Raw genomic sequence first — 26,490 nt, forward strand, 5'->3', positions numbered from 1 at the left:
TTTCAACTAGTTTCTTGCTGTCGCTATGCATTATGTTCTATAAGATTATCGAGTTTGTATGATCCAGGGGATTAAAACGTGCAAAATATATTTCAGGCCTAGTGGAGTTGGTAACTAGTAGTAAATGTGTAAAGTTGCATAAAATGGAAGTACTCAATAAACCAAGAAAACATTTTCATAGAGACATCAGCTATATTAATATCAGTGATACTGTCATTCATTCATAAACAGATGCCATTAAACAATTAAATATAAATATACTGTATAAATATAAATATAAATATTTTAAATATACTGTCTTTATGTTGTTTCTACATTACAGTGGAAATTGAGGCTCACATTATTTACATTTTTATTTAAACACAAAACATTAATGGCTAACATTTTGACTTTATAAAATGATTCTCTAAAGTCCTGGCGATCGGCCCCTATAAACAATAAAGAAATTAAGACATATTTTTTCTTATACATTTAGCCTACTATTCTAGTTGGCGGAATTTATCATTACAATCAAATTATTTCCTGGGTTTTTTTTTTTATCACCATAGTCCCTAAATGTATGTACATCCAGGAAATAGGATTAAAATCGAAAACATTTCCCCCCCCATTTTGAGTCCAAAAGAGCAGAATGAGGTTAATAGTGAATAAAAAGCAGGATAGCAGTTAACTAGCGTTGCACAAAATTGACTCACTTTCAATTAATGAGACAGAATTTTAATTGAATTGAATTGGAAGTGGAATGCACAGGAAGTTTGCAATGTCAAGAAGAAAAACTCAATTCAAAGAAATTCAACACAGCATTCTGGGAAATGAAGTGTTCTTCCATCCTTGACCTCAGTACTGTGTCATTTATTAAATGTAATAAAAAATATATATTATTAACTAAATAGTTTGGGGTTGGTGAGACTACTTTTGCTCTACAAGGCTGCATGTATTTGATAAAAAAACAGTAATACTTAGTTAGAAATATTATTGCAGTTTAAAATAACTGTTTCTTTTTTATTTTAAAATGTAATTTATTGCTAGGTTTTTAGCAACATTACTCCAGTTTTCAGTGTCACATGATCCTTAAGAAATCATTCTGATATGATGATTTGCTGCTCAAGAAACATTTCTTATTTTTATGAATTTTCAAAACAGTTTGCTTTTTTGGTCTTTATTCAGGATTTTTTTGAAGAATAAAAGTTCAAAATACCAGAATTTATTTGAAATAAATCATTTGTTACATTATAAATGTCTTTACTATCACTTTGATCAATTTAAGCCACCCTTGCTGAAAATATTCATTTATTTAAAAAAAAAGAAAAAAGAAAATATTACTGACTCCAAAACTTTGAATGGTAGTTTATTTTAATGTATTTTAGTTTGAAAATATGCTTACTTACTCACAAAATTATATTGTATGTCACGAAAGCCAATGGAATAAAGCATATAAAATACAGTAAATGCTCAAGTGAAAGAAATCTATACTAAAATGCATTTGAAATTCATTTATTTCATAACCATTAACATATTTACTGACATATTGCTTGAGACTTACTGATAAATAAACTTTATTTAAAGTACTTCTTTATATATATATATATATATATATTAAAATGTTGATAAATATCACTATTAGTAGTATGATCTCTGTATAATGTCAGTCTTTGAATGCAAGATATTTAAAGTATACCTTTAAATATTTTCAAGTTTTTTTTGTTTTTTGTTTTTTTGTGTGCAATATTTCCATTTTAGCACAATTAAATATTCTTAAGTATTTCTTGACCCTCAGGACTACTTTTAGTTAACTAAAGTGCCTTACGTATAAAATTAGTTGTTCTTATTTAGCAGACTTTAAGTATGCCGATTTAATAAACCAAAAATAAAGTGCAGAATATTTTATTAAGTACCCAAATATGTAACTGTATTGAATGAAATAAATGTATTTTATGCAATATGCTTTGTTTTTCAGCTCAGAACAGCTTGTTCCACAGTATAAAGAAAATGACCGAATCTTCATTTTAGGGGGAAACATTTCTTTAAAGGAAATGATGTGGTGGAAAATGGCACAGGAACAGGGATTCCCCAGCGACATGCTTCAGAGAGATGCTAGATGAGTCTCGCTCACTCTACATCTCCCACCACTGCCCGAAGTGTCCCTTTACGGCAGTGGAAAGAAAACAGGCATGTGTGTGTATGTGTACATATGCATAAGACACACAACAGATTCAAGATAAGCAAGATCAATAAAAACAAAAACAGGAAACAACAGTTTGAGCAGAAACGAGAGGGAGAAGATGGGGATTTCTGTACTGTGATAAAATAAAATTTCATATACTCAACTCTCTCTTCCTCCTTGTCTGTTTTTTTTTTTTTCTGCATTATTAATGCATTCCATGTCCCTGTGCGGGCACTGCAGTGATTATGCTCGTGAAACCTTAAGAATGAACACATTTCTCTCTCTGTGTCCACCTCACAGAGCGACTCATATACCTCAACCGCAGCACGTATCTGACTGACACTGATTTTAATGTGTTACTTAAAGCAGCCAACATTCTTCTGTTGGGGGAAAAATAATGAATTTGTTATTTCAATTCAGTAAGGCTTAAATTTTCAAATGTACTATTGGTATTTGCAGCAGATAGATCTCAAAGCTACACGGTGTAACTCTATTAGTTTATTCTTAGCTAAAAACGCTTAGTTCTTTCAAAAATATATGTGCTCATTAATGTATATTTACTTCGTTCAAGAAATAAAGTATTCTCGTGAGTGTATAATACGCCATTGAAAATACATACGGGTAAGGGTTTCTAATGTCGGTCGCCATGTTATCCCTCCATCTTGAAAGTACATTAGCCAAAGAGGGACATGCCCGTTAATTCAAGCGTCGCCTTTCGCGTTTACGTTTGAGTTAACACTCATGGACGAGGTCGAACTGGAAGCCATGTTAATCTTGGACTACTTTGGCCACCGTAGGAGTTAAAATGAAATCGAAATTGAGAGGAACAGAAACTAATATGCACTCGAATGGTCATATACCTTTTCACCGCTAGATGGGGGTAAAAATCATAGAGTGTAGCTTTAAAAAGCACCCAGACCTGTCACACCAAGCAGTTTTTTTAAATGTTATATTAATTAATCAAGATTCATATTTAAAAGAAAATGTGACTTGTTCTTGGCCCTGCAAAAGTCCCCTCCACAATATAAGGGTGTTAATAGGTGGTTCTGGGTCAAAAGAGCTCACCCCAATATGATATTCTGATACGTCCTTAAAGCTACACTGTGTGATTTTTACCCCCATCTAGTGGTGAAAATCTATATGACCATCCAGTGAATATTAGTTTCTGTTCCTCTCAATTCCGATTTCGTTTTAACTCCTACGGTGGCCAATGTAGTCCAAGATTATCATGGCTTCCAGTTCGACCTCGTCTACGAGTGTTAACTCAAACGTAAACGTGAAAGGCGAAGCTTGAATTAACGGGTATGTCCCTCTTTGGCTAATGTACTTTCAAGATGGAGGGGCAACATGGCGACTGACATTAGAACCCCTTACCCGTATGTATTTTCAATGGCATATTATACCCTCACGAGAATAATTTATTACTTGAACAAAGTAAATATACATTAATGAGCACATATGAAGAGTTCAGATGCAAAAGCCTCTAAGTGCCATTTGAAATTTTCTTCTAAAATGATCATTTTTATCAAGCTTGTATATTTAAGTTCAGTAATTTCACTTAAATGGCAAGGAAGATTACCTATTAATTGTCATTTAAGTGAAATTACTGAACTTAAATATACAAGCTTGATAAAAATGGTCATTTTAGAAGAAAATTTCAAATGGCATTTAGAGGCTTTTGCATCTGAACTCTTCATATTTTGAAAGAACTAAGTGTTTTTAGCTAAGAATAAACTAAAAGAGTTACACAGTGTAGCTTTAAGTGTAACTCTATGCATTTTTTACTTCAAATTATTAGTGAAATTACTAGAGAAATGATATCATTGAAATGTCTTTCAGAATTATTTTATTCAGCCGATTATTGTACGCGCTTAGAATAAACAGAAAGACATTGTCTGCTGGTGTGGATGCTAATATAGTTATCATTGTCTATAGTTATCGTTCTTAATGGTTTCAAATTTTGAACACACTTACATTAAAAATGTGTGAAAGTAACAAAAATTAAACCACACTGAAAAGACAAATTAAAAATAGTAATAAAATGAAATTCAAAAGTACAATATCCCTGAAGGTAAGATGAGAGCATTCTGATGGATATGAATGTGTAAGACACATTTTGAGAGCATGTAAAGAGCCAGATGGGACTGAAATTAAATGTGGTAAATTTCCGATACCACAGCAGCCTTCCAGTCTGATTCATTCACGATAGAGTGTAGATGAACCTTCATTAATGCAAGAACTTTCATAAAACAGGCATGTTGATTAAGTCAATCAATTAGACATTTTGTTGTAATTATACAACTCTTTTTTTTAATATATTTCGCTCTTCAGACAGCAGATTAGTGGAGAGTCCAATCAAGCTGTCACTGTCTTGATTCCTTAAAGCGAACATCTGCAGCAAGTGTGCTCATGACATCCCAGGGAGTGTCAGGAAACGCCACATGGTTGGTGGCAAATTGGATGGGTTGAGCATATGCATGACAGGTAGCCAGACACCAGCACTACTTTTTCCTCATTAAGAGACTGCTGATTTGTCTTACTAAATGCTACAGTATGAACCACATACTGTAAGTGAGATTGTTAAATATACCTAGTTTTGTTCACAGCGAAAGAAAGTATAGATAAATACTGTCAGTCTGTTCATTAGAGCTAGGAATTTTTCAGTGACTCTTTCTGCATGTTACATTGTTATGCCAGTAGGTGGCGGCAATATACTGTCTATATAAGCGAGTCAGTGAATCTTTCATTCTAACGATTCCTTCAAAACACTGATTCATTCAGGAAGGAAACAAGTGACTGGCTACATCTGAAATCACATACGTTTTTTGAGTAGGTACTTATTTTGAATAGGTACTTACTTTGTGGAATCTACAAATGTATGTTCTATATAGTATAAATATAGTAAAAGTGTAATCCGGAAGTATTAAATTCACCATTAAAGTATCTACCAGCGTCAGTTGTGTCGTATCACTGCCATTCAAATGCACACTTCAGAATCAATAGGTCTCCCGGGTACTTTTTGCCTGCTCTTTTATGAGTACTGTAAATGTGACTTAATACTTTTGTCACCTACTGTTTTTGTCACCTAGTAGAGAAGTATGCCATTTTGGATCCAGCCCTTGTCTTTATGTGTAAATCATTGGATGAATAACTCAGCCAATTCACTCAATAATTCTGATTAATCTGCAACAATACAATTGACTGTCTCTTTGAATGAGTCATTGAATCAATCATCTAATTTGTTCAAAAATCCTGATTCGTATAAAAATTATTTGTTCAAAACACTGAACAAATAAGTTCTTTTGTACTTTTGGAAATATTTGCAGTGCCGTTGCTAAAACTTGCAGACTTAAAATCTGAGTTACCCAATAATATATATATTTTTTTTTTGCTTAACCCTGTAAATATTGGCAAAATGAATAACAATGTAAACAATTTTATGGAGTATCATTGTTATAAACGTTCCTCAAAAGCCTGTATCCTTACATTTTAACATAATATATGGACAATAAAGTAAACTTAAGTTGCTTCAGTGGAGTTCAGTCCATTAAGTATTTATCTTTAAATATAACTAACAACATAACATTAATTTCTTACATTTAATTTATAAAAATCAGTAACGATTTCACAGCAAAAAGACATACAACCTAAAGGTAGACTTTTTAGAATTATAGCCTACTAAAAAAATTATCTTTAGCAAAGTTTTGATCGTGTTGATCTCAATTATGCTACAGTTGACTCTACAGGGTTAACTGAACTATACAGTAGGCTTGTGCAAATGGCTGAATGACAGCCACATGCAGTGTGATAAACACAATATACATGCAAATGAATCCTCATGCATATTTATGACATAATCTGATTAACAAGATTTTTTTTTTTCTGGAAGGAAACACAAACATGAATAAACACTTTTAAAATAGGTGATAGGAATCAGTACCTGTATGGATACATCACTGTAGGAGCCTCCAATCACTCCAGAGATTGCGAGCGGAACATCATCATGGATGGCGTAGGATCCATCCGGGCACGTGTACTCACTATCGTCCACTTTCGTTAGCGAAGCGCGCACAAATTCGAGCGACTGCTCCAGTGCGTACGTGTCCTTAGAGCAAGTGTCCAGAATGTGGGCACCTAACGTTACCCCGGGCAAAATCTGATCATCTTGATTGATCTCGTCCAGGGCTAGCAGCATTGCCTCCAGTCTTTGAATCCCTCTCTGTGCATTGATACGGCCACAGTCCTGAGCCCCCTCCCCCTTTTGATGAACAGGAAACAGGCCTCCAATCACCAGATCCCCCTCGATTATGATCTCCTTCTTGGTGATGTCAGTGTTGTAACCTGGGATAGCCAAAGCCTGGGGTGTCCTGGCCAATAGAAGCAGCAGAAGAGTGAGATGAAGCGGCCAGGAGGGACCGTGACCTCCGAAATGAGTGGACCTCTGAGCCATGCTGCGGAAAGATTAGTGGGTCAATCTTATGACAATCTTTGGTCCTCTTATGTGTTGGAAAGGGATGGTGCTCAAGCTGTGCTAAGGGAAGACTTCAGACACTTCAGTGTGCATGTAAGCAATCGTAGCCAACCTCAAGCATCATCGCCATCTCGTGCTCGATCAGAATCTGTGGATCAAACAGAGAGAGATCATTAAATGCTGCACTGTAATACACAACTTCTGTGATTTGCCATTGCCCTTGGGGTTGTTTTTAATGAGAACAGTTTTCTTAGGGTGACGAATAGGTGTAGGGGCATGTACATCCCACAATAAAAATCACATTTTTCCTATGCACTTTTTCATCTGTCATGGTTTTCTACCTAAAGAAATTGTCAACCCAAAAATGAGAAATCCGTCATCATTTACACACCCTCGAGTCATTCCAAACTCATATGACTTTCTTTTGTTTCTGCAAAACATTATGGACAAAAAAATAGAATGGAAGTCAAAGGGAAACAAAACTGTTTGGTTATCAGCATGTTCCACAGAAGAAGAATTCTCATTTTCGGTGGACTATGCCTTTAAAGGGATAGTTCACCCAAAAATGAAAATTAAGTCATTAATTACTCACCCCCATGCTGTACCAACCCCGTAAGACCTTCGTTCATCTGCGGAACACAAATGAAGTTATTTTTGATTAAATTTGAGAACTTGTGTGGGCCTGAGATGAGAGTTCAAGAGATTTCCACGATGCCTGTAGGAGTGAGGGATTGAAACTTGATGGCCCAGAAAAACTCAAAAAAATGACATGTTGGCAACTTGGCTATAATTAACTTTTTTATGTCAACAGGTTCCACATAACTGGGTTACGTTATACAAACATAATTTGTTCATGTAACTTCAACATTATGGAATTAAGTACTTTTAAGCGATGAACACTGAAGCAGTGTTAAAGTTAATGAGATAATTATTGAAGACACCTGATGGTAACAAGCAGAATCACTGAAGGAGAAAACCAGAATTTGCAAGTCACCATTATGGTGATCATGGTGTGTTTTAGTTGGGCTGTTCATCAACTTTAACACTGCTTCAGTGTTCATTTCACACTCTGCGCTTAATTGGGTCGCTTAAAATGAATTCAACATCCTTGATGTTGAAGCTAAATGAACAAATAATTTTTTTGTTTGTTTAACGTAACCTAGTTGTGTGGAATCTGTTGACATAAAAAAGTGCATTTCTGGAACCTATTAACATAAATAAGTTAATTAAAGCCAACATATCATTTTTTTAGGGACCCTAGGAGTGATCCACCTCTCAAATTTAATAAAAAAAATCTTCATTTGTGTTCCGAAGGTGAACGAAAGTCGGGGTTGGCACAGCATGGGGGTTGAGTAATTAATGACTTAATTTTCATTTTTTTGGGTGAACTAACCCTTTAATTCAATTGAGCTAACACAATTCTTGAATATTTTGTCACAATTCAAGAAGTGGTTTACATAATCCATTTGTGTTGGAATCACATGAATACTTTCCATCTGCGTTAAGGCAGCATTGCTGAATCTGGACAGGGGATTTGTAGTTCTCAGCATGCGTTGAGTAGGACAGGACACGGAGAGTAAATGTTGAAATTAAATGTTACTTCATGTGTTTTTATGCAGGATGAAAAAAAGTATAAACTTTTTTCAATATAAATATGAAGAGTTCAGATGCAAAAGCCTCTAAATGCCATTTGAAATTTTCTTCTTTAATGATGATTTTTATCAAACTTGTATATTTAAGTTCAGTAATTTCACTTAAATGGCAATGATAATTACTTATAATTGTTATTTAAGTGAAATTACTGAACTTAAATATACAAGTTTGATAAAAATCATCATTAAAGATGAAAATTTCAAATGGCATTTAGAGGCTTTTGCATCTGAACTCTTCATATAATTAATATTTAATGTTCTGCTGTGTTTTTATGCAGCTTTTCTATTATGGTGGAGTTATCATTGAAGCGAAGAGTAATAAGGACATTTTCCTTATTCATGTGCTTTCCCAACAGCACCATATGCAGTGCACTACTTCTTGCTAGAGATTTAATTTACTGAATTCAGTTACAATTGGTACAAAAGGACTGCAGGTGAAAAGTTAGTCTAGCTGGCTAACATTGGCACATTTACAGAAATGTTGATTAATGTGTGTTGTCCTCAGACAGAAAGGAAAGTATAACAATCATAAAGACCGTTTTATTGCAGTGTTAAACTGTATTAATTATTAATTAAGTCTCCAGGACATTTATATCACATAATAGATCACACATAAATCTGAACAGTTAATTTTAAGCGATTCCATAAGCAGTTAACATACATTTTTTTAATAAAACTGAGGATAAATTGGGCCATTAGCATATGTTTTATTCTTTGCTTATCGGTAGTCGTGAGCCGCACATTTCCCCAAATAAGTGACTCCAGTGTAATTTGTTGTGCAGTTGAAATATCCTCATTTGGCTGCACTAATTTTCTCTGTAACTCTCAGAAATTAATTTCTCAGAATGTCTCTGTTATTCTATCAGGCGGCTGGATTTGTTAGCTTATGCACTAGGTATGGCTTCCCTAAGGCCCCTTTCCCTTAGGATCCTGGCTAGTCCATTGAGCTTTGTCCACTTTGGTGTGGGTAAATGTCTTTGTGTGTGTGTGTGTGTGTGTGTGTGTGTGTGTGTGTCAGGCTATGTGCTCAGGGGACAGTGTGACCATTGTAGTGTAAAGCTAGCTCGTCTGAACTCATGTAGAGGATCACTAACATACAGCTTAAGACAACATCTGCTTCACACACTCACTCACACAGACACACAAGTTGGGTTTTTATGTCTTATGGGGACATCCCACAGACGTAAAGACTTTTATAGTATTGTACAAACTATATATTTCAACACCTAGCCTACCCCGACCCCTAAACAAAAAACCCTGCGTTTTCACATTTTCAAAAAACAGCACTTCTGATTTATAAGCTGTTTTCCTCACGGGGACCAAAAATCTCCCCACAAGGACATTGTTTTTTGGAGATTGCCATCTTTCTGGGGACATTTTATCTCCATAATGTTTGTCCACACACACATTAGTACATAAACTCGCATATATTTGCACTAAATAAGACAGTGACAGTGAGAATGATTTTGTGAAATATTCCCTCTGTAGTAAGCACATTGACCAAACAGGCCTATTTTTGTTTCTCTCCCTCTCCTTTTTTATCGCACTCTTATACACAGTCATATCAATGGGGAGCATGTATACTAATCTCACGCAGGCTAAGAGGTGTTGAGTTTGGCTTTCAGATGCTGTGAACGATATAATTATGAGGTTTGCAGCCTCTACTCCTGGAGTGTGTGAGAAGAGGGTGTGTGCATTACCTTGACATTACAATGACTGTACACCACTGGAATTTCAAAGAGGGAAATAAAAACTACACTGATTTAACCCTCCTGTTAAGTTAATATAAATGCATACATATCATTGAAGGGGGTGGTTGGAGCTTCAATTGGAGAATTCACTAAGAATGAACTGCACCTGCTGATAGCATCATTTGCAGCTGTGTTTCGAATTGCTTCGGCACATGATTCACCAAAGGAATTGAAGGCCGGTTGGGAGTGAGAAGTTGTGGAGGATGCTGAATCAGCGGTTTAAAATGTAAAAAGTGTGCACTATACATGTGCATCTGTGATATTTGCTCAGATATAACACTCTTCTCCATCATTCGATCATCAGATGAATTACTGCTGGAATAGAAAATATACTCAAAATATCCTTCTAAACGTCTTCGAGAAACAAAAAAAGGTTAAAGCTTTGATCCTATCTGTCAAATAATTTTTAATTACTTTTATTTTACTTTTAAAGTATTATTTGTTTCCACAGTATATAAAAGTACAGTATAAAAATATATATAAAATTTATATACTTCAGATAACATAATATTTTGAGTTTCTGGTGATTAAATCAATCTCCTTCATTGTATTAACTCAATTTGTCCATGTCAAAGAACTTAAAATTTTAAGACAGCCAGGTTATTTCATTTTTTAAGTTTAACCAACATTATTTTTTTACAGTGCACATTAATCATTAGAGACACCAGGACTCTTAAAATTAAAACAGTAAACTAAAGTTTGTGACTTCTGATTTTTGGAAATGTGGTACAGAAAATTTTCATAAACATACAAATAATTTTTATATGAAACTGGTTTATTTTACACTGTAAAAAAATATTTTCATGATTTGTAATCACATAATTTTTTCTTTTGTCAAATCAACTTAAATAATTTACGACGTTCAGATAACATAATATTTTGAGTTTCTGATGATTAAATCAATCTCCTTCATTGTATTAACTTCATTTCAATGAACTTAAAATTTTAAGGCAACCAGGTTACTTCCTTTTTTTAAGTTAAAACAACAATATTTTTTTACAGTGTTGTGAAACAGCACATAAAGTCTATAAATAACCTCAGCGGGGAAATACGTTGTAAATTAAACTATTTCTTTTCAACTGGACGTGTCATAGACATCAAATGAGAAATCAAGAACGACGAGCCAAACAACAGTTCAGTAGCAGGAGCGACAGTTCTTTGGAATTGGAGTGTGTGTGTGTGTGTGTGTGTGTGTATCCATATCTCAACAATATATGTGTTCATCTCAGTGAGACACACACCTACTCATTAGGGTCTTCTCCCTACCCTTTGTTTCCATGGAAACTTGCCAGACAAGAGTGAAAGGAAGGGAAAGAGAGAAAGAGAGAGAGTGAGCGAGAGAAGGGGAGCAAGAGAAGTGAGGCTGAAAGGGCCAATCTAGTCTGCTAGGATGGGAGTGGAGTCCCTATGGGAATTCTTGTAAAGCTGCTGTAAATTGGCTATATCTTTTTACGACATACATCCCCAAACCGCATCTCTTAAGGATTAATACTCGGATCCCTTCGGAAACATAAAGATAATTTGAGACCGCAGTTCTTCACAACAAAATTTATTTATTGGATGATAACCTTAAGTAATATCTGACACTATAGGTAGATTGTGAAAGTGAGATGAGCTTCAATTTAAGCCAAACTAGGATTGGTGTGTGGTATAATGTTAAAGGGTTGAAAATGCCCCATATTCGTGAACAGGAATCAGGTCTGGGGCAAATGGCAAAGCACAGTGGACGAAAACAAGGTAGGAGTCAGTTTGCAAGTGTGAGCACTATTGTTGCTAGAAAGATGTTTGGGTTCACCCAAATATGAAAATTCTGTCATTATTTACTCACTTGCATGTCACTCCAAACTTATCTCAACAACTTATAATTTTGACATTGTCTAAATAGATGCTGATAATATCAATAAAAATAATATTAAGTTTATATTTCCTCAATATTTTACTCATTTGTTTATCAGATAGCAGTTACAAATGTTCAATTAGAATATTGAAGAAACTGGCTTTTCTCATGACCACCCCATACAGCTAACAGGGAATGTTCTCAGAACTTCCCTAACATTCTGGCAATGTTCTCAGCCCATTCTCATCCCAAGGCGTCATATACTGACGCTTTTGCCACTGCATAAACATCCAACGCACACGGCACCCTTTAGCGTCAATATGAGACGCAGATATCTATGGGGCAGAAGGCGCCTCCTAGTGGTCGAATCCTACCCCTACCCCCCAGACCTAAAGATACCCATAACGAAGCGTGTTATATCGACGCTAAAGAGTGCCATGTGTTTTGGATGTCTACGCATTGTCAAAAGCGTCAGTATATGACGCCTTGGGATGAGAATGAGTTGACTGTCAGACATTCAAGTCAGTTTCTGATCCATTAAAATCAGAGTTTTCTTTCCATTTCCCTGTTATTGGAGCTTTCAAGGAAAAAAACAAAATACATGCTGAGACCTAAACAATCAGTCTATTGAGTACTGATAACAATGCAGAACTTATGGTCAACATCAAATACGTGATGTATTTGAAAGGTTATATAGCTTCATAAGACCAGGAATATAGTGCATGAGTCATCTGAGCACTTTTAGGTGATTATTTCCCATTTTTGGACTATATTTCTTTGTATGGAAGAGTAAACATTATCCATCCCTTTCTTTTGTGTTCCACAGAATAAAGCAGAGGGGGGTTTCAGAAGGCTATCTCTTTAAGAAGGAAAATAAGATTTAATGTTGACTTTAAGCTGTTTAGGGTATCTCCACTTACTGAGATGTCTGCATATTTACACTAGAGATATGCCACTTCGCTGTAACCGCCGTGCTGAAGTGGAATATAACATTTACATTTATTCAAATTATGTAAATACTTGGCAATTAAAGACCCATAAATTTGTCTGAATATCCAGTCCAATTTTCCTCCAGTCTCTATCTCTCTCTCTCTTCTCTCCACTTTTGCTTGTATCTTCTGCTTCACCAGATGGCCTCTTCAATTTGATGCCACTGCTTTTGCCAGTCTTCAAGACTTCTCCAGCCACACAGTGTGAAGACGCAGGGGAACCGAGAGATGCTGGCTGAGCGCGGAGGGAGGAATGGGCAACATTAAGGAGAAGGAGGAGAAGTTGTGCAATCCCTCACAAAGTGTTAATCCATTTCAGTATATTCAATCTCATGCTGGCAAAAAGAGCAGCATGAATATGGTAATAGCACATCTAGGAAAGAGGTCATCTTTATGTAACCGCAGGGCAGACGGAGGAAAAGGTAAGAGAGGGATCTCATAGAAGGGCTCTTCTGCACTGATTAGAGAGGAGAAACTATGAAAATGAATTTTTAGACGACAAGAAGGGAAATTTCCAGGGTTTAAATCGATCCAAGAATCATGTGCGACCAACCAGTTGCTTTATTTAAAGTAGCCCACATCACTCATCAAGTAAACTGCAATCACAGCAGTCCAATTCTGAACACTCAATTTTAAATGCCATTTTCCACAGTTAGCCATGCGATAAATGCACATTACACACTTCTAAGCAAACGACAGCTTCTCGGTCCCCTCTACTTTTGGGCCGTGGCTCTGCCAAGTTCACCCTGGCGGTGATGATGAAGCTGAAAACAATAAACTGACTGAATTACAACTTCAATTTCTGCTAATCACTGGATTGCAGTACATTTTTCGACAAGCTGACAAATGTCTTTTTAATTTGGAGCTCCAAACCACAAATCCAATTCGAACAACTGTGAGTGTGAGTAACGCCACAACCCAGCAGGCACGTTATTTGATAATCATCCAAAGAGTCGGGCTGCAGTCCAAATTAGGTTTTGAACACCTTACTCAGGGCCCTTTGAGCGGCCACATCATCAACCACCATTTGAAGGGGAATTGCAATCAAGAGTGTACAACAGCTTACTCCAAGGGGACAAAACGACTGTTAGAGAAGGCTAAACGCTCTGAAGACTTTCTGTAAATTAGACCAGGAAACAATCTAATGATTATCTTCACAGATTACTCAATTGCAAAATATGTCTACTTCAAATGCCAGCATGAAATAAAAGTTGCGATAGTCTTTTCTTCTCAATTGTGAGTGACGCAAATCTGAGTGAAACAGCTTCTAGAACAAGAAAAAAATGATCATCATGGGACAGTCATCATTGTTGTTTCTTTGTTCTGCTGAACACAAAATATATTTTAAAGAATGTTAGTTATCAAACAGTTGGCGGCACCCATTTAACGCCATAGTAGGAAAATTAAACACTATACACTATGACATTTTTTTTGTGTTTAACAGAAAAAAAGAAACTCATAGTTTTGAAACAGCTTGAGGATGAGTGATTTTTGGGCGAACTAACCCTTTAAGTTCTCAAAAACACTCCAAATAGCTCCAAATAACGTAATGGCAGCTGAAAACGGACTAAACAGGGATGCAGTGAAACTTGATCTGATTTATGCACTGTAAAAAATATTTTCAAGATTTGTTATCACAACATTATTTTCTTTTGTCAAATCAACTTTATAATAATTTATTTAGTCGAGATAACTTATTATTTTGAGTTCCTGATGGTTAAATTAATCTACTTCATTGTATTAACTCACTTTTTCCAGTTCAATCAACTTAAAATTTTAAGGCAACCCAGGTTACTTACTTTTTTAAGTTAAACCAACAATATTTTTTACAGTGTAGTAATCACAACATTTTTTCTTTTGTCATATCAACTTAAATAATTTATTTAGTTCAGATAACATATAATTTTGAGTTTCTGATGGTTAAATTAATCTCCTTCATTGTATTAACTCACTTTTTCCAGTTCAATGAACTTAAAATGTTAAGGCAACCAGGTTACTTACTTTTTAAGTTAAACCATCAATATTTTTTTACAGAGTGGTATCTGACAATATAACAATAATACAAAATACTCATTACAGTTCTCCTTTAACGATTTAGAAGGTTCATTTTAGATTATAAGAGAATGATTCGGACATTTTCACAAGGGGTACTTCACAAATAACATTTAAATAATACCTCAGTACAGCATGAAGGAGGCAGGAAACAGCAATTAAAATGCTGCCCATCAAATTCCCCACACACTACTGTGAATTCAACTGCAGATACTGTAAAATGAAGAGATTGCTCAGTTTCAAAAAGAGATTTTCACTCAAATGTTAGCTTGTAGATACAGTATATGCTTTACTTTTCATCTCTCACTTTCTCTAATTACTGTCTGTAGTGTCTTTTACAAATGCAAGGACTTAAGGAAATCTTCTCCTCTGCATTCTATATGGTCTCTTCGCTCCCTCTCAAAACTAGTACATTATTCATGTCCCCGTCACTGGGGACCTGTGAGATGCTGCATACAGGGTTTCCCTTTTGCCTTTAAACACTTTAATGCAAATCTACAGTAATACACATTATGTATTTATCTGATACATACACAGCACCCACTGTGATTAAAAAACACTCCGTGCCTACATTTAGTTCTAAGCATTTGCATTTGTTTTAGTTTCCTCCCTTTCTATTAGAAGCACACAAATATACACATGCGTTCCCTATTGCACAGATGCACAAAAAACAGATCCTCCTGTGATTGTCTCTCTCCTGTGCACGAGTCTCTCCTGGGATCTACATGGTCACAGAGATTCTCTGTAAGTCTTTTACCAGATGCTTGACAAGAAACACACACCATCTGCTATCAAATGTGTCTGATGCATTCCAGAGGATCTTAGGATTACCACAGAAAGCCAGAGTGAAAATGAAGACATTATAGAACTTTTACCGCAAAGAGTTCAGCTGATATTCACAAAGCTGCTACAGTATAATGCTCTATGGTGTAAATGCCATTGAACAGAGCAAATATCCTTGATTCAACATTGAATTAACGAATGATCTTTGCTATTTGTGGTAAATGAAACACCAAAGGAATAATTCAGTTCTCACTTTGTCCGTAAAGTTCAACATAATAAAACCAAACTTTATAATGTGATTAAGTGATAAGAGTGAATTAATCTACCTCATTTCATGCAACAAATAATTGAATCTGGCAATCATGTGGTAGATTAATAAAATGATGAGTGATTATCCAAGACATGATAAGATAGATATCTATATGAAAACACTCACTCAATTGCTATGCACATTGTCTTCTTGGGAAATCAGGACCAAGAGAGTCAATGCAAAATGTAAAATCTATAGCTTTACTTAAAAGCAGGAAGGTGATTTGTTATGCTGGATGAACGTCTCTTGTCAGGTGGGACAGGTCAGTGCTTTTTAACTTGTTTATGTTCATAATTATTGTAATGTTATGTGCTTTAAGACATGGCGTAATTTACCGCCGTCTCTCGTCATGACGCTTTGCTCTCTGCTGTGATTCTGAGAACATAAAGTTGAGTTATGAGTTCAAAAGGGGGGAAAAATGGCTCTAGACATACAAATATTTTGCTCTTTGTCTCATACTTTCTCTAACTACTGTCTGTAGTGTATTTTACAAATAGGACATAAGGAAAGCATATTCTCTACATTCTATATGTTGTTTCAAATCACTAAAGTACATTTCTCAAAACATCATGATTTATGTTCCACTGACGATTTATGTTCCGGAGACCATGCCACCCTACTTTACACCTCCATTACTTTTACTAATTGAGTTGTAAAGTAGGTCTGCCTTGCTGCTGGTTTGCGTCTATATGCTCTCTATAGCTTTCTGTTTTGAATATCTATTTATATCATTCCATTTTGTTTATAATACTAAATATAACTTACTTATCGACTTATATTAGACATAGTCTAATATTGCTTATCACATTAATCTGATATCGCTAGCTTTTATCTAAATCGTTGTCGCTACCACAACACGCTAGTGTCTCGCTAGACTGTTAACCTGCCGTCAGTGCTTGCCGTCTTTTTCTGTTATTGTCACATGCTTCATGTCATATGTGTAGCATAGCCTTCTCTGTCAGCAAAAAGGGCTTTTCATGTGACAAATACAGGGAGATAGAGATCCGAACAAAAAGGAGCAACTGTTATTTTTAAGGGCAAAGGAGCAACTGTGCCTTAATTTCCTTAAAAAGAGAGAGTCAAAAGTTTCTGTCACAATATTGAGTTCTTCTAAGCTCTCTGGGATGCTGAGGAGATGAAACTGATCAGGAATATTATTAAGTTGGCTTTGAAGCCTTGGCTAAATGAAGTATACACAAGACTAGATAATGTTTTTTTCACATTTCATGGAAAGAGAGCACGATTGCATACAGAGAGGCCTTAAAAACAGCTAGATCTGCTTCTCTTTCAACCATATTAAACAAAACCCTAGGTCTTTATATGAAACAGTGGCTAAATTAACGAAACATAAAGCTTCAACGTTTCCAAGCAGCACAGCAGTAATGACTTTGAGCACTTCTTTTCTTACAAGATTGATAATATATCAGGGAGAAATGTATAACTATGCATCCATTTACTAAAGAACCGCTTCAGGCAGTGCATTGTAGTCTCCCTGGGGAAAAATTTGATTCATTTATTGCTATAGGAGAGGAAGAATTTTCTAAACTCGTTAAATCATCTAAAATGACAAAATTTCGGACCCTTTACCGACTAAGCTATTGAAAGAAATGCTTCCAGAGGTCATAAATCCTCTTCTTAATGTATATAATTCATCTTTGTCATTAGGATACGTAGGCTACCTAAAACTTTTAAGCTGGCTATGATTGAACCGTGTGTTAAAAAAACCGCAATTTGATCCTACAGAATTACAGGCCGATCACAAATCTACCTTTTCTCTCAAAGATACTAGAAAAGGCAGTATCCTCACAAAGAAAAAGGAATTATAAAAAGGAAAAATATTAGCATTCAACGAACGAAATGAACGAATTGACTCGGAAAAAGATTTGTTCATTTTGAAGAGCGAGTTCGAACATGAGAGTCACGAACGCGCGTGCAGAGCAAGGCGAACATTTGAGCTTATAAAACTTAAACTTTTTTTTTTTTTTTTAAATGAACGATCGTTTCACTTGATAAGACCCTTATTCATCATCTGGAATCGTTTAAAGCCCTTTGAACAGTTTGCAGTTTGTACTGAAGCTGTCTTTTGGACCTTGAACAATGGTGCCCAGTAAAGTGAATTATATGCAGAAAAATCCTGGAATGTTTTCATCAAAAACCTTAATTTCTTTTCGACTGAATTATGACATGGACATCTTGGATGACATGGGGGTGAGTAAATTATCAGCAAATGTTTTTTTTTTTAAAGTGAACTACTCCTTTAACAGGCCATATCCAGGCCGTTTAAAGACCAGACAAACATCTTTGTTATGTTTTTGTTTAGGCAGTAACAGTGGTGATAGGTATTTGGCTTCCTATCAAGCACCTTAGAAGCTTGATGGTAAAGCTGCACAGGTTTGTTGTACTGGAGGCTTGTGCCCAGCTATCACTGTAAAGCTGCTTTGAAAAGTCCATATTGTTAAAAGCGCTATATAAATGAAGGTGACGACTTGACTTGACATGACTATCTTTGTTGTTGTAACTATCAATCGCTCCCACAGCAGATTAATCTCACAAGAGGTTAATCTATTTCCCACCAAAGACACGCAGCATCTGTGACTTATCCCATCACCGTAAATTCTTCTTGCCATCCAGTCTAAAAAGCCATTAGATGAACTCTGTGTTAGCAATTCTCACTTTTATTGTTGATCAATTTCCAGCGTGGATGTGTTACTTGCAGATAAGGAGGCACTTACATGCAATTGTGGTGATAATGCAGCTTTGCCGTGCGCTCACAGAGGCATCTCCACTTTGCTGGATCACTGAGACCTGAAGAATTGACTTTATTTATCTCTCTTTCACTCTCTTTTACACTTTCTCTTTTGCTCAATTCAGATTTAAACAGAAAAGACACACACACACACACACACACACACACACACACACACACACACACACACACACACACACACACACACACACACACACATAAATATATTTAATATATATATATTTATATTTAAGTTCAGTAATTTCACTTAAATGGCAATGATAATTACCTATTAATTGTTATTTAAGTGAAATTCCTGAACTTAAATATACAAGTTTGATAAAAATCATCATTAAAGAAGAAAATTTCAAATGGCATTTAGAGGCTTTTGCATCTGAACTCTTCATATATGCACTTTAAATACTGTACTGAGTGATTAGGCTATAACATGCACATATTCGACTGATTCATAACGGTTATTGAATCACTTAATAGAACTGACTCAAAAGAGTCATTCGATCAGGAATCGGAATATCAGTAGGCTACCTATTTCAGTTCGCATCGACAAAAACAATGCTGAATGAATCATTGACAAAAACAATGCACGTTCGAGAACGTTAACGGAATCCAACGTCTTGAAAATCATTCGGTTTTGGTGTTAAATGGGAACCCTTTTCGTTTTCATTCCAATCTTTCTGAGCAGAGACTTGTGGGCAAAATTCTTGACTCTCAAACAAGTCTTCACAGCAGAGAATATAAGAGCATGTCCGGCACGAGCATTAATTATTTAAACTAACCAACGGTTGTTCGCCTCAGTTTGAGCTTCTGTTATTTTTAAACCATGCCCTCCCTGCACAAAAAAAGTCAAACACATATAGTGGTCGTCGTTAGCATGTATTCATTTCAATCTGGATTGTATTTAGTGCATTACTGCATTCTTTTTTGAAAACATGAATCAATGATTATGGCGTCACGTGATTTTAGGAGACAGCAGACGTGGGCAAACCTACACATGGAATGTAGATACAACCATGATTTTGAACGTTTCAGAGAGGCAACAATCAAAACCAAGGGCATGAACAAACACCATTATTACTGTAGTTCGAGAGCAAGGTTAAACTTGAATGGTTAAAAAACACCAGGGACATATCCACTTTTCTAACAGTTCCCGCTTCTCGTCTGGGTTAAAAAACAACAACAACAATCACAACACAATCACAAAAAAATGTTTTACAGTAGGCTTATAACCCTGTTAATGGGTAGCCATTCCCATGCAACAGCAATATTAATACAATAGATAGCCTATTTTACTGTAAAATGTTATGAAAAATGTTTAGAAGTAAGAAGTATGAATTAACCTATATTTACGGACAAAATGTAATGTAAAACGCACTTCTTATAGGCTATTTCTAAAAAGATAAATCATGTAAATAAGAAAATGTTTGTATTACACAATTTATAGCTACTTTATTATGTTGGTTAATGTCTTAAACAAATGTTGTTGTTTTTAAAGCAACATGTATGTTAGACTTCATTATAAGAACCTACATTTCAGGTGTATAAATAATCGACAAGCTTTGAAATTTGTCACGCAAACAGCGTCAACAAACTTGTGATATGTTAATCTGAATCTATCCACTGCCTTTTCTCTTCGCAAAAATGTTGAACATACCGCAACAAACCACATTTTATACAAATAAAGTTAGAATGGTTACATGCTTTGTATAGCCTACATTCACAATGCGTTTAGAGACACACCCCGGAGCGGGAGTGTTTTATATTCAAAGAGATGTGATGAGATGTTACCTGTGCGATATGGTTTATCTGATCTGATGCTTGCTTTTATTGCCTTTTTGAAAAGGTCTGAAACCGAATCCTTATGCAAATGCAAACCCAATGCAACACATTTTAATTTAAAAGGACATTTATTTTTAATATTAGCCTATTATTGGGATTTCTTGATAGTGTCAGGAGTCAAAAATGCAAGGCATGTTTTTAACCAACTGTTAGCAAGGCTAAGTTTATGCCTATCTGCATTTGTCGTACTATCCGATTTCCTGAAATCACATAAGACACATTTATTTCAACAGATTAGATTCAGATGATAACAGTCTTACCTGACCTGTCCAGTTCACCTCTGATCGTCAGATTCCGAGCGAATCTACTTGAAGACATCCGGTTATAAGTCCGTGTATTTTTCTTCGTATCCTTGGTGACAGTTTTGTAATGCTCTAATATTGCATTTAAAATGTATGGCTGAATTCCAGCAGTGGAATCCAGGTTTTATTCAGCGGGTGAAGTTTGCGTTGAGCGCGCGCCTCGGAGACGCTGTGCGCGCGTGGAACTGTCCGTGGTTCTGAAAAGGCGTCGCGCGCGTCATTGGATTCCTTGAGAATTTTTGCCCCCCTCGACTGGCTTACCTAAAAACGCAAAAGAATACTCGTTTCACTCGTTTGTTCACCATGCACAAAAACTTTTTAATACTAAATATTACAGAGTGTTAAAGAAATGCATTTTGAAGTGTCACAGCTGAGCCTTTTTATGCGCAAGTTGATTCTAAGAGAGAGTGTGCGCATCGGCGCGTGCTCTATATAAGACTTGATTTGCACTGATTTGATGTCTAACCCTGAATCTATAAATTGAAAATATCGACTGGATTTCTTCAACAGAAAAAAAATATCATGAAGTGGGCATGGAGGCTATGCTAGATTTCCAATTTACTGACCACTGGCAGAGAAACATCCACAACAGCATTTCTAACCTGTAACAGAAAAGATCACTGAGCGCATATTAACTACCAAGACAACTGTGCTGACGACAACTTCACTCAATCTGCTCTAACAGCTCCGTCCGCCAGACTATGAAAATGCGCCAAAACAAGTCAGGTGGTGTTGATTTTGTTTAATTGGCCAAGCACCAGTCTGTGACGGCGATATATTAGGGTTGGCTTGCCAGAATCACACATCATCGGATCAATGTCCCGTTTCAGGTCGATAGACAAGTTTCAACATGACACGAGTGGGCGCGCGAGGGCACGAGCTCCCGCGAGGATGCTCTCAATACGAACATTGCGTGTCGACCTCTTACCAATCGAGCCAGTCAAATCCCATCCTTGCCAAATGTTTATAACTTGAAAGAGCATGTTTGTAAAACCAGTTGGATGTTGACCGCCAGCAACGTCCAGAAAATTATACTAAAAAATTACTTGCAGACGGCATTCCTCGGAGAATCCTAAAACGCAAGTGACATAGTTAGTAAATAATAAATCGACATACAAAAGAACATGCTGTGCGCATCCCCTCAGAGAGAAAAGTCCGAGCATTTTAAGAGCTTTTTCGCGAGTAAAAAGATGTTCACCTAGAAATGAAAATTCAGTATTGATGATTTACTCACCATCATGTCATTCCACACTACTATATTTTCTTCTGTTGAACTCAAAGGGAAATGTTAGGCAGAAATGACCGACAGCCTCAGTCACCATTTACTTTCATGGCATCTTTGTTCATACAATGAGAGTGAACAGTGACTGAAACAATTTACCTGACATTTAATATTCCATAAAAAACAGACAGGGACTCAATGAACTTTTGAATCTAAAAACTTGCCAAAATCTAATTTAGCATTATCACACTGTTAACAGTGCTTTTGAATGAGTATAAGCTCAAACGTGTGGCTGGCCGTGTTGTCAGTACAGTAACACATATTGCAAGTGTGTTTCTGTGTATGACACAATATGGCCACCTTTTGTGTTTCTTTAGGCTAAAATAGTTTCATAAATAGTTTCTTTAATAGAAAATAGTTCAAAAAGATCATAACTCCAATGTTCCTCCTTTTCTGTGCTTCACTAAGCTTGCAGCAATCCACAAAGTGCATGGGGAATGGAGAATTTGTCGGAGCATTTGGATGCATCACTTGTATTGATCTGTATTGTCGATGGCAAATCCCCCACATCTCATTCAATCAGAATTTCAAAGTAACTTGATGGATGACAAAAGAGAATACTAGAGGGGATTCCTGACTCAGTTAATAGATAATAAGACAGTATTCTCTTCAATCAGGGACACTATGTAGCAACAGAAAAACAACATATATATATATATATATATATATATATATATATATATATATATATATATATATATATATATATATATATATATGAAATAATAATTTAGCACTGCCCTTCAGAAGCAACAGAAGATACTTACTGGTACATGTTTCCCAGAAGACAAATGAAGTACAATTTACCTTGATCTTGTTGTGGTTTCTCTCTTTTGTGAAATCACATTTCTCAGAGATCTTTGATGCAGGAACTTTGTTCAGCTCACACTACCCCACACATCCTTTTCCAAAAATACCACACCCTATATATATTTCTGGGTAAGAGGTTTTTGTACCATGAGAGCTACTAGAATAGAATTTTCTGCTGCAAGCAACATTCCACACCTTTCATCTGGCTTCAGAAAGTTAAACCAAAGTCACACCCAGCGGACATAATAGTGTACAAATATGCAGCTAAATTACTTATCTTCTACAATCTTTTTTGTTTTCACACCCCAATATCAGAATATTACTGCTTTTACTGTATTTCTGATCAAATAAATGCAATATTGGTGAGCATAAAAGATTAATTCAAAAATCATTAAAAATAATCTTATAGACCCCAAACCTTTGAATGGTAGTGTGTATATTTTACTTGAAGGGGTGTGCATAAGACTCACATGACACCTTCATAATCATGACATGACATGTGTCTTGAATATGAAGGAGGGTTTATTCAGGTTTTTTTGAGAACTGTCGTCAAGTGTCATTCGCTTAAGTATAACATTTTTAATGCCAATATGACAGTGTTTGAGATGTCATTGTTGTCAAAGATGGCCGCCGAGAGAAATGACTTGCCTGAAAGTGACTTTGATGTAGTTGCAAAGTTACTTTTAAGAAAGTCTAAAGTAGATTATGCTTGCTTCATTAATTTGCTTGTGAAAATGAAAATGAAAAATTTATATACAGTGCTTAGCATAAATGAAAACACCCATGCTTTGGAAATTGATCTTGATGCCTAATTAAAAAAATAATAAAAAAAAGGAAAAATCCCTTTGTGTATTAATGGCAAAAAACCACCCATTTTTAGTCAACTTTAGCATGGGTGTTTTCACTTATGCTAAGCACTGTATATATATATATATATATATACAGTGCTTAGCATAAGTGAAAACACCCATGCTAAAGTTGACTAAAAAGAGGTGTTTTTTTGCCATTAATACACAAAGGGATTTTTCCTTTTATATATATATATATATATATATATATATATATATATACTGTATATATATGGTAAAGAAAGAGAAAATATACTGATATACTTGAATATCTTCTGTATACGTAATCTATCTTTTTTTGTACTGATTTCCTCAGTACAAAAAAAGAAAAGAAAAAAACAACAAGAACAGATCAATTACATACATACCAGTCAAATCAAACCCACTCCAATCACTAATAAAAACATGCACTTTATTATTCTCACTCTTTTTCATATTTTTCCTACAGCATCAGACAACATTTGACATGAATTATTTATGTTTTGAAGCAAACGCTACTGAATACATCATGTAGAACATGTAAATGAAATAAAATGTCTGATTAAGCGTCATTTAGTTGCGTTAGCAATGTCACCTCATTTTCAGAGCGTGTCATTTACTTGCTGCCTGAATGTAGTTTATGATTACCGTGGGAAGACAAAAGAGAAAGTAACTTATACAATTTGTTTTCTTAGAAATAAATACAAAGCCAAAGAATAATGTGCATTTCATTAAGTCATTAATAAAAGGTTCTGAAAAGGATAATTGCTTGTTTGCTGATAACAAAGAAGTAACTTTTCCGGATATTTAAGGATGTTAATTTCAAAGACTTATGAAGAAATAAAAACAGCCTTTGATGATTTCAAAGACACTGACAAACTTTCTTCCTCTCACACATGCACCCACACTCACATATGCGCTCATCATTCACCCACATTCCCTCTACTCCGCTTCATCCCTCACTCCTCCCTGTTCCCGATTGTTTCTCCCACCATCACAGGCTTTTGTTGTCCATTATGGTCTTCCTCCTCTGCTTCGTTTTTCTTCTCCTCTTCCATTTCCATGTCCAGCTCTTCAAAGGAAGAGCCACTGCCAACAGACTCGCTGGACCCCTTGTCCTCGCTGGGATCCTCTTCCTCACCCAGGCCAGACTGAGAGCTTTCCAACAATGGGGCAGAGGCCTCCACCACATCCCTGCTCTCTTCAACCACTTCCTGGAACACTGAGCTTGACTTCTGCTCCAGCTCACCTGGAACATAAAGTATATTCAACAGTTTAATCAATTAACATTTTGCCCCCATAAGGCCGCACATATGCCAATACTTGAACCGAGGGGGTGATGAACTGAGAAATCAAATTTTCCTTGAGCTATTTGATATCTAAGAGGTCATCATATTATAAGAATATCCCGTAAGTTTCAAAACTGAAAACGTCCTTGATAGTCCAATAAAAGCTTTTATTGACACCAGGCTCAGCAAGTGGGGAACAATGATGTCAAAGAGGATATAACACCACCCCTGCAGAAGAAGGTCAACGCCTACTTCAACATGGCCAGTTTAGCCACACACACCGATTTGCGCATTACACACATAGCTAAATAACATAGATGCCATAATGTTGTTTATATGTCTATATGGCGATTTTAATATAGTTTAAAACAAACCATGAGCAAATTCATAAGTCAGCATCATTGCGGAGTATTTTCTCTTTAAAACCGCAGTGAACCAAAACCAGTCTCAAAACCCCAGTTTGATCGCCGGTGTTTCAGTGTGAAATACATGCCTTTCTCCACTGACGTGATGTTCAAAACGTTTCTAAGGATACTGATTTTTTGAAGGCAGACTGAGATGGAAAACGCGAACATGGTTTGTGTAACATTAGCAACACATTATTAGCTGTTTTATAAACGTAGTCAAGCCAAAGGCTAATCATATTAATTACCGTTGTATATCCAATGTTGTAGAAAGCAATACATAAAACGCATTACTGTTCAGATACATCGACTTGTAGACAACCCTGTATAATTCACTCCGTTTCTGGTTCAAACATATATTGCAGAATTAAACCAGTATTTCCACTTGTCATTGTGAAGCATTTACTACAGTAAAACTGAGCGAGTGGATCTCTGAGCTGGTGTGAGTGAGTGGAGCCGGGGCTAATTAGCATATTCATGAGCCAAAGGGAGCAAGGGTGTAGAGTTAGGCTACATTGAAGCTATATTAAGGTATAAAAAAATATATGTTTAAATATGTCATTTTGGTGATCAAAGATAAGTTTTAAGGCATACAATTATTGACTACAGGGGGACTTTAATATTATTAGGAACTATTTCTGAGTAAATATACTGTCCATTATCATTAAAAAGAAGCTGAGTTGAAGAACTTGAATTATAAAACAAAACAAAAAAAATGGAAGTTTAAAGTCCTGCTGTTATCACTGATAGCCTTTGGGGATCCTTTAATGGCATTTCAGCATGAGAGGGTTACAGTCATTTACTAACAGCAGTATAATTGCAAGAAGCTGTGCTGTTATCGTGACACACACCAGGTGAGAGTTATAATTGCCAAAATGCTAAATATGAGCTCAAACAACCCCCAAAGGCTGCGTTTGTGCCAAATAAAAACAATACCTCTGAAGAGATTTCAAATATTTAACTCCGA

At 35.8% G+C, this 26,490-nt stretch overlaps 2 protein-coding genes across 5 annotated transcripts in view; both read right to left on the bottom strand.

The window, feature by feature from the left end:
• grm2a (glutamate receptor, metabotropic 2a) overlaps positions 1-21,614 on the bottom strand; it is a 44,535-nt gene extending 22,921 nt beyond the window's left edge. The window contains exons 1-3 of one of the 4 annotated variants that reach the window (XM_089134353.1): positions 21,478-21,614; positions 20,870-21,172; positions 6,102-6,780 (exon numbers count right to left, since the gene is read on the bottom strand). In XM_089134353.1, the coding sequence (XP_088990479.1) occupies positions 6,102-6,611 (510 nt within the window). In that variant the 5' untranslated portion in view covers positions 6,612-6,780; positions 20,870-21,172; positions 21,478-21,614. Of the gene's footprint in view, positions 1-6,101; positions 6,781-18,738; positions 18,812-20,869 lie in introns of all 4 variants that reach the window. The other 3 variants (XM_039689416.2, XM_039689415.2, XM_039689414.2) reach the window with 3 other exon arrangements.
• Positions 21,615-24,242: 2,628 nt separating this feature from the next.
• Positions 24,243-26,490, bottom strand: part of tex264a (testis expressed 264, ER-phagy receptor a) — a 60,221-nt gene continuing 57,973 nt past the window's right edge. Inside the window, exon 4 of the mRNA XM_039689328.2 lies at positions 24,243-25,079. Coding sequence (XP_039545262.2) covers positions 24,790-25,079 — 290 coding nt within the window. The 3' untranslated portion in view covers positions 24,243-24,789. The remainder of the gene's footprint in view (positions 25,080-26,490) is intronic.

Source organism: Pimephales promelas, chromosome 8 (assembly GCF_988280905.1).
Source record: "Pimephales promelas chromosome 8, fPimPro1.hap1.1, whole genome shotgun sequence".
NCBI classification, from domain to species: Eukaryota; Metazoa; Chordata; class Actinopteri; order Cypriniformes; family Leuciscidae; genus Pimephales; species Pimephales promelas.